We start from the raw sequence: 23,861 nt of genomic DNA, 5'->3' as shown, positions 1-23,861 counted from the left end.
TCAAAGAGCATGCACAGAGAAGTCCGAAAGTCCGAAGACACGAAACGAGCGGTTTGTGTGAGAAAACGAACAGCATTTATATGGTTTTTACCTTGTACACAACTACGTCCAAGTGATCTGAGGGCGCGCGCGCTTCCTGGTGTGTGACGTGTGCGCGCCTTCTGGCTTAGTCTGCGCAAGCGCCGGAAAGCGCCATGGTTGTGTACAAGAGGTAAAAACGATATACAGCTCGTTTTCTCACACAAACCGCTCGTTTCTTGTCTTAGGCCATCAACGTACTTACGATGGGGAATTGTTTAATTTGGACGATGGGGAATTGTTTTAATTTGGACTCTGTGCTTGCTCTTTGAGGTGGTGACCATAGACCTGCATTATATGACTGACAGACAAGAACGATTTGACCTAAAAATATCAAAATTGAAACTACTGCGGAAACAAAGACACCTACATCTTGGATGCCCTTGAGGTAAGCTAAAACATACCATAATTTAATTTTAAAGTGAACTATCCCTTTAAGATGTTTATTTTATTAAATTTTATTTGTAGTCAAGTTTCTACCGAATTTACCAGGAAGTTAGCATTCCAACGTGCCGGTATCGTTGTAAAACTCTGAGTCTCCTGCACAACGCTATGTAATCCAAATTTGGGAATTTCCTTTCTATGTAAAGGAAATGCCCAATTTCTTTTCTATTTCCTTTCTAGTAACCAATCATGTCCAAAGGGGGATTTAAAGCTAATGACAAAATCTCATTTAGAGCTATTTAAGTCTTTAAATGCTATTTTCTCAAAACGTGTTTTTTGTCATTCTCCAAACATCTCAGCCTATGTAGCACCTATGTACACCAAACTTTCTAGTTATACACTTAGCAGTATTCTAAAGATATTTTCAGAGGGATTTGTTAATAAAACATTCAATTTTTTTAAGGCTATGGACAGTATATTTTGATTTTCTAGGTAATGAAAGCATATCCTGAAATCCCCCTGAATTTTTTTTTCATCTTGTGTTTAAGTATCATCTTGTGCTTTATCATACGTTCAGATCTATCTACCGAAAATATATGCAAAATCTTGCATATTTAATGAGATAATGACTCATTTGCATAATTAAAGGGGGGGTGAAATGCTCATTTTCACTCAATCTCCTGTTAATCTTGAGTACCTATAGAGTAGTATTGCATCCTTCATATCTCCAAAAAGTCTTTAGTTTTATTATATTTATAAAAGAAAGATAGGCTGTACCGAGTCTTTCCGGTGTTACAATATATTCAGTTCCTGAAATATTTGGTTCCAATGGGTGGAGCTATCATGAATATTCACGAGACCATAGCGTGGGCGGGGCGACAAATACAAGCGAGTGGAACAGAAATTATTAGCGTGAACGCCTCAGATCGCGTTTTGTTTTATGGATTATTTATTTCAAACAGGTAATAAAGTTGAACGAAGATAAGCTTAAACTACTCGTATATATTTTATAAATAATGAATCGTTTTGTAGCATGTGTTTCAGTACTCTGAGTTTACCTGAACTATTACAGACCTGATCCTGTAAGGAAGCGTTGCAAGACCTACAATAAAGGCATATTTCTCCAATTTTCTTTTACATTTGATAGAACTGTTCGTTTCTCATGAATGACTGAGATTAGGATTTTTAAAGGTGTGTGATTGCTGTTCAAATAAATATTTACAAATATATTCTTGTGTCTTTATTCTGTCTCCCAAAGTTGTCTGCATATTATTAAAAAAGCCTTTAAAAGGGGGGGGTGAATTACTGTTTCATGCATACTGAGTTTTTTACACTGTTAATGGATTCCCATGCTAAACATGGTCAAAGTTTCAAAAGTTAAGTTGTACGTTTGAAGGAGTATTTTTGTTCCAAAAATTGTCCTTCCGGTTTGTCACAAGTTTCGGAAAGTTTTTTTCGAGTATGGCTCTGTCTGACGTAAGAGAGGGCGGAATTTCCTTATATGGGTCCTAAGGGCACTTCTCCGGTAAGATCGCGGGCGCGCGCGCACTCATAACCCAGGGCGAGAGAGTGAAAGCAGTTCGCCATCAAAGCGCCCTGCCCGGCTTTTGGGAAGTCAATGTCACCAAAGAAGTGTGTTTTTGGTTGCCAGGGCAAGACAACCCTGCACAGATTCCCAAAGAACCCAGCGTTAAGGAACCCGTGGATGGAGTTTGTTTTCCTGAGCAAACGGAGTTGTGTAAGACTGTTGTTCCCTGCATTTCGACGATGATTGTTTTATAAACAAAGCCCAGATCGTCTAATGCTTAAGGATCGAGCAGTCACAATGATAAAGGTTCGCGGTCGTGCGTTGGAACGGTGAGTAAAACTGTTGAACAAATGTCTCTGTGTGTTGTTAGCTCGGCGCGTTAGCACAGCTTTAGCTCCGCCCACACGGCCCGCCCCCAGCCGCTCGGTTTTTTCCGGAAAGACTCGGTACAGCCAATCTTGCAATTAAAAATATAATAAAACAAAAGACTTTTTGGAGATATGAAGGATGCAATATTACTCTATAGGTACTCAAGATTAACAGGAGATTGAGTGAAAATGAGCATTTCACCCCCCCTTTAAATTATAGGCTAATAGCTCAAGACAACATACAAACTTGGAGTTGCATGTTGCATGCTTTGGATGTTGCTTTACTCAACTGGAAATCTTTTTGATACACAACCTTTACTTTATCAAAGGTTATCATAAATGTTAAGCTTCAGATGCATTAACAGGTGTTTTCTCTAGCAATGCTTTAGAACGTTGGTCAAATTAATTGATAATAATGACTAACCATTAGGCTAATCATAAAAATTAGGCCTACATCTTATCAGTTTAGTAATGTTATCATTCTTATCTTATGAAATCTTTTTGTAAACAAGTGAACACAACAACACACTGGTGTAGAAGCCATGGGTATAGGCTACCGAAATATTAAGGAAAGGTATATTCATAAATACATATTTGAATAATATAGTAAATATTTTTTTAGTCCTGCTGTATTAATTTTGTCCTTGATCCCATGTTTTTCTCTTGTCTAACATTCACGTTTTTACAGATGAATATGAATAAAATATGTCATTTTAAGACACTGTATCTTACTATAAAAGTAATTTCGAGTTAATGAGTGACTGCTTTAAAAAAAACTCAATTATTTTTACATAGAAATATGTTGAGGAAAATTTTTTTGTTTATCAATTTCATGTATGTATATTTTTTTTATTAATTTATTTGCACAAATTAAAGGAAGTACAACACCAAGGACAAACTGATGCAGTGCCGGAGAAGGCAAAAAGCCAGTATGGCTTATCTAAAGCCTCCACCAAAGAAAGATAAAAAATAACCAAAGAATGCAAACACAATATAATACAACTCATACAAACATTAATAAAAGAAAAAAAGAAAAAAACAAACAAAATATGTCATGATAATACTGGTGATAAAACAGCAAGCACTTCTCAGTAAAATAAAAATACAAAAAAATATAGAAACAACCAAGTGCACAAACTAGTTCATCAGCAGACCTCTTAAAACTCTTTTAAAACTCTCTACTGAGGTGCATTGTCTCGCCACATGAGAAAATCTATTCCATATTTGTGTACCTTTAAATCTTATTGAAAATTGGCCTCTACATGTGGTAAAGTTTGGAGGATGGAGATCCTTTACCTGCCTGGTATTATGGGCATGAACAGCTGAGTTAGCTTTAAAGTATAACATTAACTGACCAGGAATCTTTCCTTCCGATGAAAATAATTTGTACATGAAAACACATATTTGGAAGGTGTTAATGTCAAAAATTGAAAAAATCTGCAGTTTCTTAAATAACATAGCTGAAGATGTGTGGGAACCTGAACGAGTCGCTATCCTGACAAACCGTTTCTGGAGAATTAAAATTTTATGTAGCTTTGTAGGAAATGTGCTCCCCCACACCATGTTAGAATAAGACAAATACGGATAGATTAAACTGTAATATAGGGTACGGAGACATTTTGGAGTAACAAGATGACTAATCCTCCTTATTATGCCAATTGACTTGTTAATTTTGCCACAAACATAGTCTATGTGTCCTCTCCAACTCAAACCTTCATCAATAATAACTCCTAAAAATTTGTTGTTGTTGTTAACTTAAGCATCTCAACAGGCCCAATTCTAATTTGCGCTAGTTCTTTGTTGTATGTTTTTTTGCCACTGAAAATAACAAAATTACATTTCTTAATATTTAAAGATAATTTATTTAACATGAACCAAGCAGTGTAAGCAACTAAGCCAACATTTGCATTGCTCATTAACGTACTAAAATGTGAATGTGAAAGAACAAGGGTTGTATCATCCACAAACATGATGGGGGAAAGCACATCTGAAACACTAAACATGTATATATGTATATGTATTTAGGATAGGTAGATAACTTTATGCATAATGTTTTATATTATAAAAATTATACGTATTATATTCTTTAAATGAGAAAGTTCTTTTCTGATCTCTATTTCGGTGCAATTTACTATTGTACAGCTTTGGCCAATAAATAATTGGTTCATTACATATAGTTTGCAAAGCATTCATCATCCAATTAGTTATGGTGATGTTTTAGAATAACGAGTCTTAACCACAATTCATGTAAATAAACCTACCCATCTTTGTTGAATTTGTCATTTTGGCTGTCAATATAGATAAGGAAATGTTTAAAACCTTGTATGAATTTAAAGAATCTGGAAAGGTTCCTCATGGTGTTTCTAAAAAAAATGACAAATATGTCCTTAGAAGGGCACAGACCTATACAATGAGAGGTGAGTTAAGTAACACTTAGTGATTTCTCTGTCTCTTTATGATCAAAACATACTACTTTTAGATGAGGTCTTATACTATATTATACAGTGAGGTTTTTATTTGCCCTAGATGTAAACACCCTTAATTTTGCACTCCCATGCATGATATCAATGAAAGAAAATATGAAATTTGGCAGTGTCAAATAAAAAACAAAATTAAATGAATCAATTTGCTAGAGTTTTGTCTCTGTTGTATTACAATTAGGTGCACTTACCTTTGGAATGGTACATTCAAAACGACAAATTGCACAAACTGAGTATAACATTACTTTAGTTGGACCTTGCTATGTATACATCAATACAATTGAAATAATTATCACTTAATTTGACCAACGTTCTAAAGCATTGCTAGAGAAAACAACTGTTAAAGCAACTGAAGCCTAACATTTATGATAACCTTTGACAGTTGTGTATCAAAAAGATTTTCAGTTAAGCGTAAAGCAACATCCAAAGCTTCCAACAACATGCAACTCCAAGTTCGTATGTTGTCTTGAGTTATCATATATCATATAAAAGCTATTTCAATAATAACCTACAGACAACTTTGGGAGACAGAATCAAAACACAAGAATATATCTGTAAATATTTATTTAAACATACAATAATAGACATTTAAAAAGCTTAATCTCAGAAACGAATAGTTATAGTTTAGGACGCGATCTGAGGCGCTCACGCTAATAATTTCTGTTCCACTCGCTTGTATTTGTCGCCCCGCCCACGCTATGGTCTCGTGAATATTCATGATAGCTCCACCCATTGGAACCAAATATTTCAGGAACTGAATATATTGTAACACCGGAAAAAAACGAGCGGCTGGAGGCGTGCCGTGTGGGCGGAGCTAAAGCTGTGCTAACGCGCCGAGCTAACAACACACAGAGACATTTGTTCAACAGTTTTACTCACCGTCCGGTTCCAACGCACGACCGCAAACCTTTATCATTGTGACTGCTCGATCCTTAAGCATTAGACGATCTGCAAATCCGTCGATCTGGGCTTTGTTTATAAAACAATCATCGTCGAAATGCAGGGAACAAACACAGCTCCATTGATGATGCTCTGAAAAAACAAACTCCATCCACTGGTTTCTTAACGCTGGGTTTTTGGGGAATCTGTGCAGGGTTGTCTTGCCCTGGCAACCAAAAACACACTTCTTTGGTGACATTGACTTCCAAAAGCCGAGCAGCACAGCGCATTGATGGCGACCTGTTTTCACTCTCTTGCTCTGGTCTACGAGTGCACGCGCACCCGCGATCTTACCGGAGAAGTGCCCTTAGAACCCATATAAGGAAATTCCGCACCATCTTACGTAACATAGACCCATACTCGAAAAAAACTTTCCGAAACTTGTGACAAACCGGAAGGAGTATTTTTGGAACAAAAATACTCCTTCAAACGTACAACTTAGTTTTTGAAACTTTGTCCATGTTTAGCATGGGAATCCAACTCTTTAACAGTGTAAAAAACTCAGTATGCATGAAATAGCATTTCACTCCCCTTTTAAACATACAAATTTCAAAAACTTGTAATTTTTGTTTATACAAGTTATCAACTAAGCAAGTTTCATGGTGATATCTATTATTTAAAAATGTTACCCTATTCACCTGTAGTGTTGCCTTAATGTGTGAAAAAACTGCCAATAAAGACATGTGATCATTATACTGAAAACCTTGAGCTACTCACTTTTGACAGTAACAATGAATCTTTGACATAAGGTTCCTCTGTTGCTGATGGTCTGTAGTTCATAGACTCCAATGTGTTCAGCTGTGATGTCTGTGATGGTCAGAGATCCAGTCTTCATGTCCAGCTTCAGTCTGTCTCTGAATCTCCCATCAGCAACATATGTAGAGATTTCTCTGGTCTCTCCTTTGATTTCAGCTATGAGATTCTCTTGAGGTCCAAACATCCATAGTATCTGATCATCTTTTTGTATTTCAGCATCAGTATTCAGAGTCACAGACTCTCCCTCTTTTACTAATATGGTCTTATCTTCATCTGTCACAACAGCACATAGAAACAAAGAAATAAAGAGATTTTTAAAACTGGGGATTCTCGCCTTCTCTAAAATTGTGTTATTGCTTTAAAAGCTGTAATTCTCACTATTTTAAATAAGTATAACTCTTCTTTATTAAGTAGCATTGGTCCTATAACCAAAACTATATTTTGTTTCTATATTATATTTAATTTCTTAAAAATTTCTACCATTACCTGAATGACTTCAGTCCAAAACTGTTTTATTATTTAACAAGCATAAAATATATGAGAGTAATGGGCTTTAATGGTCTCTCCTTTAATTTCAGCTAGCCAACATGTCCGCTTTGTGTAAATACTTCACACTGGAAACACCGCAAAGCAAGACAGCTAAATGCAATGTTTGCAAAGCCGTGATTCAGACCTCTTTAAAGCTCCCTCGCGTCGTACAACACAGCGAACGCAATCAAACATTTAAAAAAGCACCACGTTACTGTGCGTTTACACCAAACGCGAATAGCGCGTCAAATTCGCATCTAGTTGGACGCTTGAATATTTTGAACACATTCGCGCGTCCAGTGCGAAATTGACGCGCGTCTGAGGTGAAATCCGTCTGCTCGCAAGATGCTGATGTTGATCGAGCATTCATCGAGAGAGTTACTGCATCGGAGCGAGGATCACCCTTCAGATAGTGTGTGTGTGTAAGATGTTTACACTTGCACGTGTAAGGCCCGCTATATTGGCCCAATTGCCGGTTCGCCAATACACGGGGAAGGTATCACGTGTTCTGTCCTTACTCAAGCAAAATATCGGTTGGTTAAATTTACAATACATTTAGTTATGTATTCTCTCGTTAATTCATCTGACTCCATAAGGTTTTAATAATATCTGTGCCTCACTAAAAGTGAGTTTAACTCTTCAATGAAAATAATATCAAAGTCAGTTAGAATAATCAACAATGTAACAATTTATTATGTCAGGTAAATGTATCATGTCAATTCCATAATCAATTCAAAGGTAATCGATACAAAACATCAAATGCTCTGGAATAGAGATAAGATGCAAACCCAACATTTAAAGGGGTCATATAATGGTACATGCACTTTTACAAGTTGATTGCACTGAAATGTCTGTTGGCAGTGCCTGTACACAACCATCCTATCATGATTAAAATCCATCCAGTGGTTTTGTTTTAATCTCCTTATATGTTTGACCATCTATGAAATCAAGCCGTTCGATATTGTGACGTCATAAGATCGTACGCCCCTCCCGCGATTGTGATTGACAGCCGTGTTTCAACACAAGACCCGCCCTGAGCAAGCTGTGACAGCCGTCGTCATAGTAGTCCGCCATTGTTGATATGCTGGAGGAGAATGGCGTCTACGCGATTGTGGTGTTCTGTTCTTAGATGTAATAAGGAACTCATCAGTCATTTGGATGTTCCTAAATCTGAGCCGTTATAGATGCAGTGGCTGAGTTTTGTTTTTGAAGCGATATGCCCAAAGGATTGACGCGGGGATTCCCTCACGGGGATTCCCCACGATCGTCCATGCTTTCATGTTTACGCGAATCATTTCACACCAGACAGCTTTACAAACGAGAAAAAACGGATCGGTACCAACGTGTTACTGCTGAACCTCCAGAAGATGTGAGTGTAATGTTTTATTAACCTTTATATTAGTATTTATATTAATCTTTGCGAAATTTGCAAACCTTGCAGGTCCGTAGCCAGACTATTGAAAGGGGGGGTTCTTTTTTTCAAAAAGTGGACCTTTTTGCCGTTTTTCTCTTCCTTTTGTAATTTGTTTTTGTATTAAAATTGTGTCCAATTTCCTGTGCCCTGGGCATCAAGAGTCAAGGCCCCGGCGTAGTTAGGGGGGTTCGGGGGCATGCTCCCCCGAGAAAATTTGGATTTCTCTGATCTACATATGTGCATTTTAGGACTTTTGAAAGCCAAAAAATTATAAGAAATAGGCTATCTTTAAAACCTTATCATTAGATTATTTGTCAATACCTCTCCTCATCTTCATATTTCTTTTTATCTCAGTCTTCTTATCCTGGCCTATTTCTTCCCCTCCTAAAGCTGAACTTAGTCTTTTCATTTTCGTCTGTGTCAGTGACGAAAGTAGGCTCAACTGATATTTATACGTTTTATGAATAATTTTCTTAGACAAGTTAATTTACTCAAGGCTAAAGCTGTAGCCTAAGTCAGTATTGACATTAGGAACCTTCTGCAAGCTTTGGAATTTTAAAATGTCTGTTTTTAAATGTTAAAAGTAATTTTAAATCATACAAATTATAGTTTACGTTTACCGCAGTTGGTGGAATTGGCAGACGTTCCCTTAAGCACCGTGCGCTGTGGAAACGCATCAAAGCATTTTCAGGTATAATTATGCAGCATTAATGCACGAATGATTTTGAATGAATATTTTCATCATGTCAATATACAATGGTCACATAATATTAAAACTAATCTTGCTATTGATATCTTTGTTAGACCCGACACTATAGAAAATGTCCGGCTAATATCGAACCTAAAACGAATTTACCGAGCTCAACCAGTGGGAGTGCATTTCACGAATTAGTAGGCTAATCGCTGGTGTTCAGCGGGGAGGGAGGAAAGTCTGCGTGAACCCGCGTAGATGCACTTTATGCAGTGAAGACTGTAAAGTGTTTGATAACTTTATTAAATTTCTGTGTATGTCCTACCTGTCAGTGCCCCTTAGATGTCATGTGCCCCTGAGCAAGTGACCAGTTGCCCTAATGGTTAATCCGGCCCTCACCTGCCATGTCTATCGGCTCGCTTTCGGGTTATAGCCTACTATTATTATTTTTTACAGTCTATGGTTATAGCCTACTTTCCGCGACTGCGCAACTGGGTTAGGTTGCCAGGTTGAGGTGACAAATGGGTTGAAATTGTATATGGTGTGTGGATTGTGTGAATATAATGCATTTAATACAAGATCTGGCAACTGGTCAACATTAGACAAACATATTGGTCCGATTATACATTAAAGGTGTTTGGGCCATGCAAATTACGGGAGTTTCCCGGGAGAAATAACAAACCGGGAGGGGTCCGGGAGATAGGGCTAAAAACGGGAGAAACCCGGGAAAAACGGGAGTGTTGACAGGTATCTGCGGCACACACACACAAGTCCAGCTACAATAATCATATTAATTTGAAACGGCAACCCAGAATATTTGTCACAAGCATTGATTAAAACAATGATGACAATAATCACATAAAAAAAAAAATCTGGACCTTTGGCCGTGAGGGGGGGTTCGTTCGAACCACCCGAATCCCCCCTGCCTACGGGCTTGCCTTGCTGCAGGCTTCACAATGAATGCGTCTAAGGTTTACACTCAGGGTACATTACGGCATGTTTTCTATGTACGACGTTCTCAATATAATTCATAATCACACGTTTATAACGAATAACACGTGGTTATTGTGTTAGATACGGTGTACCCACAGAAGGCGGGGTGAGCAAAGCTCATTATCATTTAAAGACACATGCACTGAAACGGCGTGCTGAAAACAGAGCTGTTTTTGACCAGGTAAAATTAGTGTTTTCTTACAATACTAATGAGAATTTTTAATTAAAGTATATTACAAACTTTTAATTTAGATCCTAAAGAATCATATTAGCTTGTACAAAAATGGCATTATATGACCCCTTTAAGAAATACATTAGGCTGAGAGATCTACATCTCCCAGCCTAACGGACCCATCTGAAATACAGAAAAAGGCCCCGATCTCCCTGCTGCACTTCCTTAAATAGACAAACCTTTTCACCTGGAACCATGTAACAATAGAAATTTGCATGCAGTGGTCGCATCTTCATGGGGGTGTGGGACCATTTGCTTAGAGACCAACCCCTCCTTGTATGCTAGTTATCCATAAACCTTCAAAAACCTTATTACCTTGTGTTTTACTTATTCTGGAAATAGGACATTTGTACCAGTCGCACTGTGACATTTTAAATGATACCAAACATGAAAATTCTCTGTGATAATCATTCACATTAAACTATACATTTTCTTGGGTGAAATCAGGTGATCGTCTGAGCATGAGAGAGGGGTGAGGGGAGAGGGAAAGAGATGTAGATTAGGATGACTCGGAGGTGAGACTTTCGTCTCGATGGTGCACGAGGGCCAGTTCAAATGCTAATCTCCAGAGAGGTCCTTTTGTCCTCTCAGGGCCTGGTCACCCCCAAAACAGACTGTTTGGAATTTCCTAATTTATCAATTCTTACACACGTTTCTTATATTTCAAGACTCAAGTATTTGACATTTTGTGAATGTAATAAATATTGACATTACAATCAATTTGAAACCCTTAAAGTTGCATATTTGTTTTCAGAATGCGATTTTTCCTGTTAACAGGATTTCCTGTTTTTTTTTAACTTCCTTTTCTGACCTTATAACTTACCTCAAGTTGCCTTTTGGGACATACATGCATAGGCCTACATACATACTTGCATGTTGAGAGAAGTTTATTTCAGAATTATATAAAATAAACAATAATGATAACAAAAATATTAAAGCAAACACAGCTTTGGTATCGGAATAGTATCGGTATCGGCCGATATCTAAATTCAGGTATCGGGATCGGATCGGAAGTGAAAAAATGTGGATCGGTGCATCCCTACTTTAAGATGTTTATTTTATTACATTTTATTTGTAGTCAAGTTTCTCCCAAATTTACCAGGAAGTTAGCATTCCAACAAGACATGACGGTATCGTTGTAAAGCTCTGAGTCTCCTGCACAACGCTATGTAATCCAAATTTGGGAATTTCCTTTCTATGTAAAGGAAATGCCCAATTCCTTTTCTATTTCCTTTCTAGTAACCAATCGTGTCCAAAGGGGGATTTAAAGCTAATGACGAAATCTCATTTAGAGCTATTTAAGTCTTTAAATGCCATTTTCTCAAAACGTGTTTTTTGTCATTCTCCAGTACAAACATCTCAGCCTATGTAGCACCTATGTACACCAAACTTTCTAGTTATACACTTAGCAGTATTCTAAAGATATTTTCAGAGGGATTTGTTAATAAAACATTCAATTTTTTTAAGGCTATGGACAGTATATTTTGATTTTCTAGGTAATGAAAGCATATCCTGAAATCCCTCTGAATTTTTTTTCATCTTGTGTTTAAGTATCATCTTGTGCTTTATCATACGTTCAGATCTATCTACCGAAAATATATGCAAAATCTTGCATATTTAATGAGATAATGACTCATTTGCATAATTAAACATACAAATTTCAAAAACTTGTAATTTTTGTTTTGTGTAAGTAATCAACTGAGCAAGTTTCATCTATTATTTAAAAATGTTACCATATTCACCTGTAGTGTCTCGCCTTAATGTGTGAAATAACTGCCAATAAAGACGTGTGATCATTATTATACTGAAAACCTTGAGCTACTCACTTTTGACAGTAACAATGAATCTTTGATTTAAGGTTCCTCTGTTGCTGATGGTCTGTAGTTCATAGACTCCAATGTGTTCAGCTGTGATGTCTGTGATGGTCAGAGAACCAGTCTTCATGTCCAGCTTCAGTCTGTCTCTGAATCTCCCATCAGCAACATATGTAGAGATTTCTCTGGTCTCTCCTTTGATTTCAGCTATGAGATTCTCTTGAGGTCCAAACATCCATAGTATCTGATCATCTTTTTGTATTTCAGCATCAGTGTTCAGAGTGACAGACTCTCCCTCTTTTACTAATATGGTCTTATCTTCATCTGTCACAACAGCACATAGAAACAGAGAAATGAGGAGATTTTTAAAACTGGGGATTCTCGCCTTCTCTAAAATTGTGTTATTGCTTTAAAAGCTGTAATTCTCACTATTTTAAATAAGTATAACTCATCTTTATTAAGTAGCATTGGTCCTATAACCAAAACTATATTTTGGATCTATATTATATTTAATTTCTTAAAAATTTCTTCCATTACCTGAATGACTTCAGTCCAAAACTGTTTTATTATTTAACAAGCATAAAATATATGAGAGTAATGGGCTTCAATGGTCTCTCCTTTGATTTCAGCTAGCCAACATGTCCGCTTTGTGTAAATACTTCACACTGGAAACACCGCAAAGCAAGACAGCTAAATGCAATGTTTGCAAAGCCGTGATTCAGACCTCTTTAAAGCTCCCTCGCGTCGTACAACACAGCGAACGCAATCAAACATTTAAAAAAGCACCACGTTACTGTGCGTTTACACCAAACGCGAATAGCGCGTCAAATTCGCGTCTAGTTGGACGCTTGAATATTTTGAATCCATTCGCGCGTCCAGTGCGAAATTGACGCGCGTCTGAGGTGAAATCCGTCTGCTCGCAAGATGCTGATGTTGATCGAGCATTCATCGAGAGAGTTACTGCATCGGAGCGAGGATCACCCTTCAGATAGTGTGTGTGTGTGTGTAAGATGTTTACACTTGCACGTTTCTTATATTTCAAGACTCAAGTATTTGACATTTTGTGAATGTAATAAATATTGACATTACAATCAATTTGAAACCCTTAAAGTTGCATATTTGTTTTCAGAATGCGATTTTTCCTGTTAACAGGATTTCCTGTTTTTTTTAACTTCCTTTTCTGACCTTATAACTTACCTCAAGTTGCCTTTTGGGACATACATGCATAGGCCTACATACATACCATACTTGCATGTTGAGAGAAGTTTATTTCAGCATCATATAAAATAAACAATAATGATAACAAAAATATTAAAGCAAACACAGCTCTGGTATCGGAATAGTATCGGTATCGGCCGATATCTAAATTCAGGTATCGGGATCGGATCGGAAGTGAAAAAATGTGGATCGGTGCATCCCTACTTTAAGATGTTTATTTTATTAAATTTTATTTGTAGTCAAGTTTCTCCCAAATTTACCAGGAAGTTAGCATTCCAACGTGACATGACGGTATCGTTGTAAAGCTCTGAGTCTCCTGCACAACGCCATGTAATCCAAATTTGGGAATTTCCTTTCTATGTAAAGGAAATGCCCAATTTCTTTTCTATTTCCTTTCTAGTAACCAATCATGTCCAAAGGGGGATTTAAAGCTAATGACAAAATCTCATTTAGAGCTATTTAAGTCTTTAAATGCTATTTTCTCAAAACGTGTTTTTTGTCATTCTCCAGTACAAACATCTCAGCCTATGTAGCACCTATGTACACCAAACTTTCTAGTTATACACTTAGCAGTATTCTAAAGATATTTTCAGAGGGATTTGTTAATAAAACATTAAATTTTTTTAAGGCTATGGACAGTATATTTTGATTTTCTAGGTAATGAAAGCATATCCTGAAATCCCTCTGAATTTTTTTTTCATCTTGTGTTTAAGTATCATCTTGTGCTTTATCATTTGTTCAGATCTATCTACCGAAAATATATGTAAAATCTTGCATATTTAATGAGATAATGACTAATTTGCATAATTAAACATACAAATTTCAAAAACTTGTAATTTTTGTTTATATACTTGTGTAAGTTATGAACTGAGCAAGTTTCATGGTGATATCTATTATTTAAAAAATTTACCCTATTTACCTGTAATGTCTCGCCTTAATGTGTGAAATAACTGCCAATAAAGACATGTGATCATTATTATACTGAAAACCTTGAGCTACTCACTTTTGACAGTAACAATGAATCTTTGATATAAGGTTCCTCTGTTGCTGATGGTCTGTAGTTCATAGACTCCAATGTGTTCAGCTGTGATGTTTGTGATGGTCAGAGATCCAGTCTTCATGTCCAGCTTCAGTCTGTCTCTGAATCTCCCATCAGCAACATATGTAGAGATTTCTCTGGTCTCTCCTTTGATTTCAGCTATGAGATTCTCTTGAGGTCCAAACATCCATAGTATCTGATCATCTTTTTGTATTTCAGCATCAGTGTTCAGAGTGACAGACTCTCCCTCCTTTACTAATATGGTCTTATCTTCATCTGTCACAACAGCACATAGAAACAGAGTAATGAGGAGATTTTTAAAACTGGGGGTTCTCGCCTTCTCTAAAATTGTGTTATTGCTTTAAAAGCTGTAATTCTCACTATTTTAAATAAGTATAACTAATCTTTATTAAGTAGCATTGGTCCTATAACCAAAACTATATTTTGTATCTTTATTATATTTAATTTCTTAAAAATTTCTACCATTACCTGAATGACTTCAGTCCAAACCTGTTTTATTATTTAACAAGCATAAAATATATGAGAATAATGGGCTTTAAGTTCACCGCAGCTTCTCCAACATCCAAAAGATAAATGATCACACTTAGAAGAAATTTCTGGTGTCATAAAATATCACATATTAATTTTCCAAGCATATTCTTGCCAATCTGAAGAATGCGTGATTCTTAATTTTTCTTTCCAATCTCCTTCTGTTATTTTATTCTCTAATACATTTTCCCATGTTATTTTAATATTATGTAAACCCATACACTTAATTATCTACTCTATTCATTTTACTAACTTTAATCAAAGCACAAAATAGGGTGAATATCATCCAAAGTTTTTACTTTAATTTTATCCTTTAAATAACTTCTTATTTGAAGATATTTGTAAAATAGTATTCTAGACAATACATATTTTACCCCTATGTTCTCAAATGTCTCCATCTCATTGTCTTCATACATTTGATAAAATCTTATAAGCAATAAGAATCTCGGGAGTACACTCATTTTAATTTTTTTAAAGAGTTGAAATACTTACATGTTTTACTTGGCTGTTTAGGTATCATTTCTTCCTCGTTCACATCAGTGGCTAGAAACAGGGAAATGAGAAGATTTTAAGTGAGTTTAAAGATGAAGATTATGTTTGGATCACTACAAGTGCTTTTAATAATAAAGAATTTACATTTTATGTGTTAACATTAGCTTTCATTAATGTGAATTAACAATAAAACAATACATGAAAATGTATACATGTATATATTGTTAAATGGCCATGTATACATTTTTAATATTAACTAATATTAGCAGTATAAGGATATGTCCACCATACTGTTAAGTATGTTAAGTGTCCAGGTTGCAGCACAAGGTGTATTCAAGTAAATATTTCTTAGTTAAAAATTTATTTGTGATTGAAAAAAAAAATCCCATTGTTTTTGCCTATACATATAATTTCATGTCATTTTATTTTAGTCCTGGGGTAAATTATTATTATTTTTAAAACCATTTGTTTCTTATGCTCTAAACAATGTGATGAGATGGAAAAAAAAACAAAAAAACACACGAAATATATATATTTTTTCTGGGTCTCAGGAGGGTATGACAGGCAGTGTTGGGCAGTAACGCGTTACTAATAACGCGTTACTGTAACTCAGTTACTTTTGACAGTAACTAATACTGTAACGCATTACTTTTTAAATAAATTAACTCCGTTACCGTTACCATATGGTGCGTTGTCTTTAAAATTAATTATGTGCGGCAGTCATGGCGAGTCAAGGCGAGAGCAAGGCGAACAAAAGCGAGTCAAACGCCGCGAGCGCCCTTGAAAGTGCGCGAGAGAGACCGTTGGAGAGTGCGCGAGAGAGACCGATGTGTCCGTGAGCGAGCTCGAAAGTGCGCGAGAGAGACCGTTGGAGAGCACGCTCGGAAGTGCGCGAGAGAGACCGATGTGTCTGAGAGCGAGCTCGAAAGTGCGCGAGAGAGACCGGTGTGTATGTTGGAGAGCGCGCTCGGAAGTGCACGAGAGAGACCGAATGTGTTCGAGCATAATATAGTTTGTTTATAAAGAAATTACACACTTCAGCATTTGAATAATATCTGTAGCATATTGGTATCATCTGCAACGTTTTAATTAGTTTACATATGAAACAAAACTCCAAAATAACCTGCAAAGAACGTTCCCAGAACACATCTGACCGGTTGTGAACACGACACGTGCTGTAAACACGACTAGAAATTTGGCTTAAATAACCTCTGATGGTGACGTTCTCTGTAGGTTATAGAAATAATGTGAGATGTATATTCTCGTATGTGTATGTATATTTTTTATTACTTTTTATTTATTTTTGGTACATTTCTTAAGAAGCATCATTTATTTTTAGACTTATTTCTTGGCCAGTTGTTGACTGTGCAATAAATATTAAAAGTTCTAAACCTTCCATTGTTTTGTTGTTCCTCTATAGTAAAGATAACATTTTAATATTTAAGGTAATAGGTGTCTCTCACAATGTCCCACACCAAATTAACATTAGAATAGTGTGAATTAGTGTACAATATTTTATAATAATAATTTATTATATTTAGTGTCCATTTTTCATTTAACTTTTTTTTTAAGTAACGCAATAGTTACTTTTCCTGGTAATTAGTTACTTTTGTAATGATGTAACTCAGTTACTAACTCAGATACTTTTTGTGAGAAGTAACTAGTAACTGTAACTAATTACATTTTTTAAGTAACTTGCCCAACACTGATGACAGGTCATTTTACTTTATAAAGTTTTAAATATGGATATTTTTCTTACACAAACTCATCACTTTGCTTCAGAAGACCCTTTATTAAGCACTTTTATGATGGATAGATGCACTTTTATGGACTTCAAAACTGAAACGGCCATTCGCTGCCAGTATAAAGCTTGGAAGAGCCAGGACATATTTTAATATAACTCTGATTGTATTCGTCTGAAAGAAGAATGTCAAATACACCTAGGATGACTTGAGGGTGAGTAAATCATGGGCTAATTTTCTTTTTTGGGTGAACTATACATTTAACTGTTTGACTACCAATTTTTATTATCCTGTTGTGCTTTATATAGGCCATGACCAGCAACTAGTCGAAGTCAAGTTTAAGCGTCATGACTGTGCATTGGCACACACACAGAACAGACATCTGGCAAAAATTCACTTACATGTTTGTTTGGGCGTTGATTTCAATTTTCAACAGTATTTCTCAGAAACTGCTTGCTTAAAAAATGGCTTATTGCTTAAAAATTGATAATTTATACTACTGACCAGATATGATGAGATAAACCAACTCACTTAGTATTAACCGGAAGTATCAAATCATAAAAAAAAACAAGTGCAGCGCCATCTTCATGGTTTCTGTGTTAAAGTCTGAAAGAATAAGCCAAATGAAGCCACACACAATGAACAGCCACAGCAGTTTAGGGTTTCATGCTAAACGTTTCTCAAACTTAATTTAGTTCTGTGAGTTAATAAGCAGTAGTACAAACATTACATGGATGTTAACATGCTCTGCCTCTAGAAACACAAACAGGCACAATCAAACAGTCTTAATGTAGTTGTGGTTAATTTTGCATTCTATAACAGAAATTCAGTAATTAGTATATTAATATCATGCCACTCAATATTGGACAATCACGTTTCATTGATTATTGCACTAAACTAATCACAAACAGAACATGTGGTAAAAAGATGTAGAAATGCTGAATATGAAAACTACAATAGAACTCTACTGTCAGAAAATAATGTATCAGGTGTAATACTTACACGGTTCTGATTTCTGTTTAGATAACTCATCGTCTTGTCAGTCAGCACATAGAAACAGAGAAAATAGGAGATAATATTGAGCAGATGTCAATAACACTGGAGAACTGAGAAGATATGTTGTGATTTTTCATCTTATTTCTTTCTTCATCATCACCACCATTTTTGAACTCACTTGAAAGCTTTATGTGCAGTTTAAGAGGTTATTTGCTGAAAATATTCCACTTTGTTGCAACAATTAAATATTATTCTTCACACTCAAACTTTTGTTGTGATTCACTATAAAACATGTGACAACCAATGCAATTTACCATGAAAATTACTTATTTTCCTTTTTGACAGAAATGGTTTCTATCAACTATCGTGGCATTAAATATTTTTTTCTTGAACAATCCCATTAAGTATGCATGAACAACTCAAACTAATGACCAGATAAGAGGTGATAGATTCACTGACTCACAAGACATATCAGTGTCATTTACACAACACTCTCAATATCATTCTCTTAGCTTTCAAATACATCTGTGAGGCGCTAGGCAGTCCAGATAAAATTCAAAATGGCCAAAAAAGACAGCAGGATTATGATTTTAGGCCAACTTGTGCAATCACAATCACAAGTAGCAGAACTTGTGGTAAAACAAATATATATAACTACTGACTTTGGAAAATCTCTTCTTGTATGAGTTGTTATACTTACCCAATAAAGGGTTTGGAGAACAGATTATGCGGCGATAGTAAAAAACACCAGCAGCTGCAACTGCAAACACCAGCAGCAGAACAACAACTATTCCTGCTTTAGCACCTGGAGACAGACCTGGATCTGTAATGATAAAGAGAGACCGTCAGAAACAAACACTATAAACATCATCACTATAGTATAACCTGAGTGAAGATCTGGTAAGTAGATCTTTATGTTAATGATAGTTAATTAATTACATGTAAACATTAAAATCTAATCAGTGATGGAGATTAAAGTTCATGTAGTCAGTATTTATCACAGATTTATTTACAGGTGTCAGTAATTTAAGACCATTCAATCTTGTGGCCCAAGCTCAGCTGTGATAATATTCAGAACAACATGAGAGTTCAAAAATTCTGTTACAATGTCAAACACATTATATATAATATCCGTTGGCAGCTCTTGCAGTTTAATTAGTTTCATCTGTGAAACAAAAATAATTCCTTCTTTTTTAACACTATGCAAGCCGCTGTGGCTATGTTCATGGTGAATATATTTTATAGTTATTGAGAAATAAATAAGTTTTAGTTTTATAAAAAGTAACAATAATATTTATTGTTAAAACCTTAAGACCACATTTTTGTTTGCTTGGTTGAATTTTTTTCAAACGCATCCACAGAATAAAACAAGTTCATCAGAGCAATAGAAGCATTACAGTTCAGTAAAATATGTTTAATGATAGTTGATTCTTTCTGACAAGATGAACACTGGGGAATTTTCTCCTGATTTTTTGATTGATGTGCAAGTCTGTAATTGTGTGTAAAGGACTTGATCCCAGTGATTATTAAAATGAAATGCATGTCTTGTCCCAACATCAAGATTTATTTCAGGTAATTTGTTGTTTAAGCACTGATCCCATTCTGACTGCCATTTATTTTGGCATATGCATTAATTGTTGGTTTTAGATCTGTGAAAGATATAGAGCATTTTACTGGTTCTGTAGAAATGCCTCTATTAAAAACAACTTAATCAAAAAATAATAAATGTGTCCTCACCAGAGACAGTAACACTGAATGTCATACGTGAGGTCCCAGAGTTGTGGCTGATCTCTAGTTTATACAGTCCAGTGTCATTGATTCTCGTATACTTGATGGTCAGAGATCGATTCTGATGATCCAGCTGCAGTCTGTCTCTGAATCTCTCAGTGAGATGGGGATATGAGATCTTATTTCCATTGAATTGAGCGATAATGGAACCTTCAAACTTCCACAGTATATCATTAATTCCCTGTATTTTAATAGGATCAGGGTTTAGAGTGACAGATTCTCCCTCCATCACTGACACTGTCTTCACTGCATCTGCATCAACACCAAACACTCCTGCAGAACAAACAGAAACAGTTTCTCAGAGATTAAACTCATATAACACTGCTGCTGATATTAGTGAACAGATTTAACAGATCATTTAGTCTTGTCTTATAAGCAATGAATTATTCAGCTGTAAATGAAGAACAGACAGTCTTCCTTCCAAACTAATGTGAGAAAACACTCTTCATCTACAATCTACAGATTAGCTAAATTTACATTTATTCATTCAGCTTTTATACAAAGCTAATTAAAATGATAAATTTACATTCAATAATACATTTAGCTGAGTGAATATGTGTAACTCATTACTGCCCAGATACAACAGCAATACCTTTAATATTAGTAGCATATCTGCAAAACTCAGAGTCTGATTGGAGAAACTAGTTAGTGCAAAACAAATCACAATATTTTATATTATATTGGGTTACACTGTAAAAAAGGGCATTAAAGAATCTTATAATATTAACATAAGCATGTTTGATGATGATAAACTGATAATTTATCATTTTAAAATGTATCACTGTTTGTACAAGTTTCATTTTCAATAGTGAATCAGACATGAATATTTGACATACAAAACACGTGACACACAACAAATTAAAAAATATATAAAAAAGCTATAACAAAATAGACCAACAACACATACTGCTAAAAGATAACCAAAAAATAAGTTCAGCAGCGCAGATAAAACCAACCAGTAAAAACTACTTCACAGCACAATCTAATCATGCTGCATTGCATGCTGGGTACCTTCACATATGCACTGTAGAAATAAGAGTACGATTCTGTTTACAGTAATTTGTGTTACCCAGAGTAAAACTAAGCTTTTTATAGAACAATTGTGAAAATTATTTGTAAACGTTATATATGATTACTTTGCAGTAATGCAATTAACATAATCGTGAAAACTAATGTATATATCCTTCTGGGACCCAGGAATAGACTTGAATTTCTCTGACAGGATACATGTCACATGTCACATCCTGGGTGTCCTGTAAAAAGCACATTCAGGACTTTTCAGAGATACCAAATGTTTGGAGGTTTCACCCTGAAAACAACTTCTACTTGGTCTTTAAAAATGCCTGACATTAATTTAGTGATCAAATCTAGCACTCTTATGGAAATATGATAATATATTGTAATTATAATTTAAATCGGACTAATTTTCAAATTGTATTTAAATCAACATCTCAGGAAAATGTTATGGGGTTTCAAATCAAAAAATGTAACAGGACATTGATTTCATACGTGTCCACTGTAGAGGGCATCAGGACTTAAATCATCTTTATCAGGCATTTTGGGAATCACAACAAGTGAATATGGAAATAAATTATACCACTGAATATTCCAATGAAATATTAGATATTATTATTAAAATGTTGCTAATTATTACTCCAATTATTATTTATTACACTTATTTTTTTTCATTAAATGTTGCTCCAAGAACACATTAATGTGCAAATTAGATACAGTGTATAGATGCATTGCATTGAATGAGAATATTAATTTATGGCCATTTTACACACATATTGCTTATAGTAAAATGGTATTTTTTGCTATGTTTCAGTTTAGTTTCCACCAACCCTGGGTTTTAGGTATTTATATAATTATTATAGCCTAAATCAATCACAGGTACAATTTTAGTTAATCTGTTATTATAACGCAGAGTTTAAATGAATAAATATATAAAGGTCCTATAAATACGCTTTAGAATCAATAGATGAAGCTATAAAATGACTACATGTTCAGTTCTCTCTATACCTTTATCAAGTCTGCCCTACAAAGCCAAGATTATATAAAAAATTCACAGACAACATATGTCACATTCATGGCAAAATTCAAACGGGATCAGAAAATAATTATTTTCTCCCATTCACTTGCATTGACGATTTTTCAACCCAGAGGTCCAGCGGGGTTAGCGGCCAAACTATTCACCTTATTCCGCCCCGCCCACTTTTATAGCTTTATAATTCCGTCACTGAAACACTCAAAATACTTCTGCGGGGTCAAAATAAAAACTGAAATTAACACAAGTCATACACTTACCGCACAGTAGTAATAAAAACAAAACGGGATTTAAAGTGCTCTTCATACTGTTGTAGCTTCCAGATCCAAAATCTGATTTCGATGGAAATTAATAAATAATCCACGTAGTGTTATCACCCACCAGACTGACAGCGACGACTGTTAACAAAACCCACTAAACCGAGACATTTTAAAACCGAATGTGACTTTCTATTGAATCAATTAATGATTTGCAACGAAAGAAAAACCGCAAGTTATCACATTCACAGACACTGGATTCTTCTTCTTCTTCTTCTTCTTCTAATGGAGTTTTATGGCCGTTGCAAAACAACTTTTTGTGCATTACCGCCACCAACTGGACTGGAGTGTGAAGCAGTAATAAGCGTGTAGATAATGTTCTTTGGGGTTTCTCTCTCATTCTTGATTTCCATTTGAATTTCATTTGAATAAGTCAATTATTGGCATTGGAAATATCCACGGTGGTATACTGGATATTATAACGTTTGGGCTAACATCACAATCTGCAATACTTCTTGTGCTTCCCTGTGAACACTCCATCCCAAGATTTTAATGTTTTTGTTCCCATGTTCCCAGCATTCTTCTATCACTCCCTTTACTGGATGACTCTCTTTATGACCTTTTATATTAACCCAATAATTCAGTCTTATTTTATGCCTACGAAGCTTTAAAGGAGCTTCACCAACTTCTACCTGTAAAGATACAATGGGAGACGTTCTGAACGCACCACAGCATTCTTCTTAAAGCTTGATTTTGTATTGCTTCAATCTTTTTAGGTTTAGGGGAGAGCGGGGCACAAAGTAACGCTTTTTGACTTTCTCAGTTTGTGTAAATCTACTTATGGTTCAGAGTATTTATTTTTTCCCACATTAATTTCCCACATGTCTAGTACAATTATGTGTTTTTGTTTTATTAATACAGTATATACTTTTTTCTTGATATACCCCGAAAGAATGGAAGTGAAATGTGACAACATGCCCCATAGGTGGGGTACATTGTAACATGTGTGGGGCACATTGTAACATAACATATGGCAGCTTAAAGCTCCAATATGCAGGATTTTTGTAATAAAATTTCCGAAAATAACTTGCACAGTGTGATATATTTCCTCCAGTTGTGTACTTACAATATCTTAAAAGTCTCCAAAGATTTTTTATTTCAGAGAAATTCCGATTTTAAATAACTGTCCGTCCCGGAAAAGAAATGTCGCGCCTCAGTGACGCAATGTCCGCTCTATCCTTTTTTCCGGTCTGGAACATGTGATAGGATATTCCCCCACCGGATTTTTTTTTTTTTTACAACAACTTTATTGAGTTTTTTTTCTTATCACAATAAACAATAAAGACGTCTGACAAAGAATAAAAAAATAATAAAATAAAAAATATGACCCACCACACCGGAATATCGCATGGTCAAATGCGGAAGTGGTGGTTAAAGCGTTATAGCCATACACTGTGTCCCAATGTGAAGGCTGCATCCTCCGAAGTCCGTATTTGAAGACCGATTGCGTCACAGCGGCGCGACGAAA

At 35.4% G+C, this 23,861-nt stretch overlaps 3 protein-coding genes across 4 annotated transcripts in view; 2 read left to right on the top strand and 1 right to left on the bottom strand.

Moving 5' to 3' along the window:
* LOC311085740 (uncharacterized protein) overlaps window positions 1-22,634 on the bottom strand; it is a 294,139-nt gene extending 271,505 nt beyond the window's left edge. Inside the window, exons 1-8 of one of the 2 annotated variants that reach the window (XM_084118338.1) lie at window positions 22,337-22,634; window positions 19,979-20,302; window positions 18,942-19,064; window positions 18,248-18,280; window positions 15,504-15,554; window positions 14,427-14,738; window positions 12,218-12,529; window positions 6,495-6,806 (exon numbers count right to left, since the gene is read on the bottom strand). In XM_084118338.1, coding sequence (XP_083974464.1) covers window positions 6,495-6,806; window positions 12,218-12,529; window positions 14,427-14,738; window positions 15,504-15,554; window positions 18,248-18,280; window positions 18,942-19,064; window positions 19,979-20,302; window positions 22,337-22,382 — 1,513 coding nt within the window. In that variant the 5' untranslated portion in view covers window positions 22,383-22,634. The remainder of the gene's footprint in view (window positions 1-6,494; window positions 6,807-12,217; window positions 12,530-14,426; window positions 14,739-15,503; window positions 15,555-18,247; window positions 18,281-18,941; window positions 19,065-19,978; window positions 20,303-22,336) is intronic. The other variant, XM_084118337.1, reaches the window with a different exon arrangement.
* The window catches only part of LOC311085752 (uncharacterized protein), a 333,708-nt gene that overhangs the window by 278,909 nt on the left and 30,938 nt on the right, over window positions 1-23,861 (top strand). The gene's annotated exons all lie outside the window — the stretch shown is intronic.
* The window catches only part of LOC311085787 (uncharacterized protein), a 219,676-nt gene that overhangs the window by 181,360 nt on the left and 14,455 nt on the right, over window positions 1-23,861 (top strand). The window lies entirely within an intron of this gene.

This window comes from Abramis brama (assembly GCF_963993115.1).
Source record: "Abramis brama genome assembly, chromosome: 6".
In the NCBI taxonomy this organism is placed as follows: domain Eukaryota; kingdom Metazoa; phylum Chordata; class Actinopteri; order Cypriniformes; family Leuciscidae; genus Abramis; species Abramis brama.
This window is presented reverse-complemented; position numbering and strand designations above follow the sequence as displayed.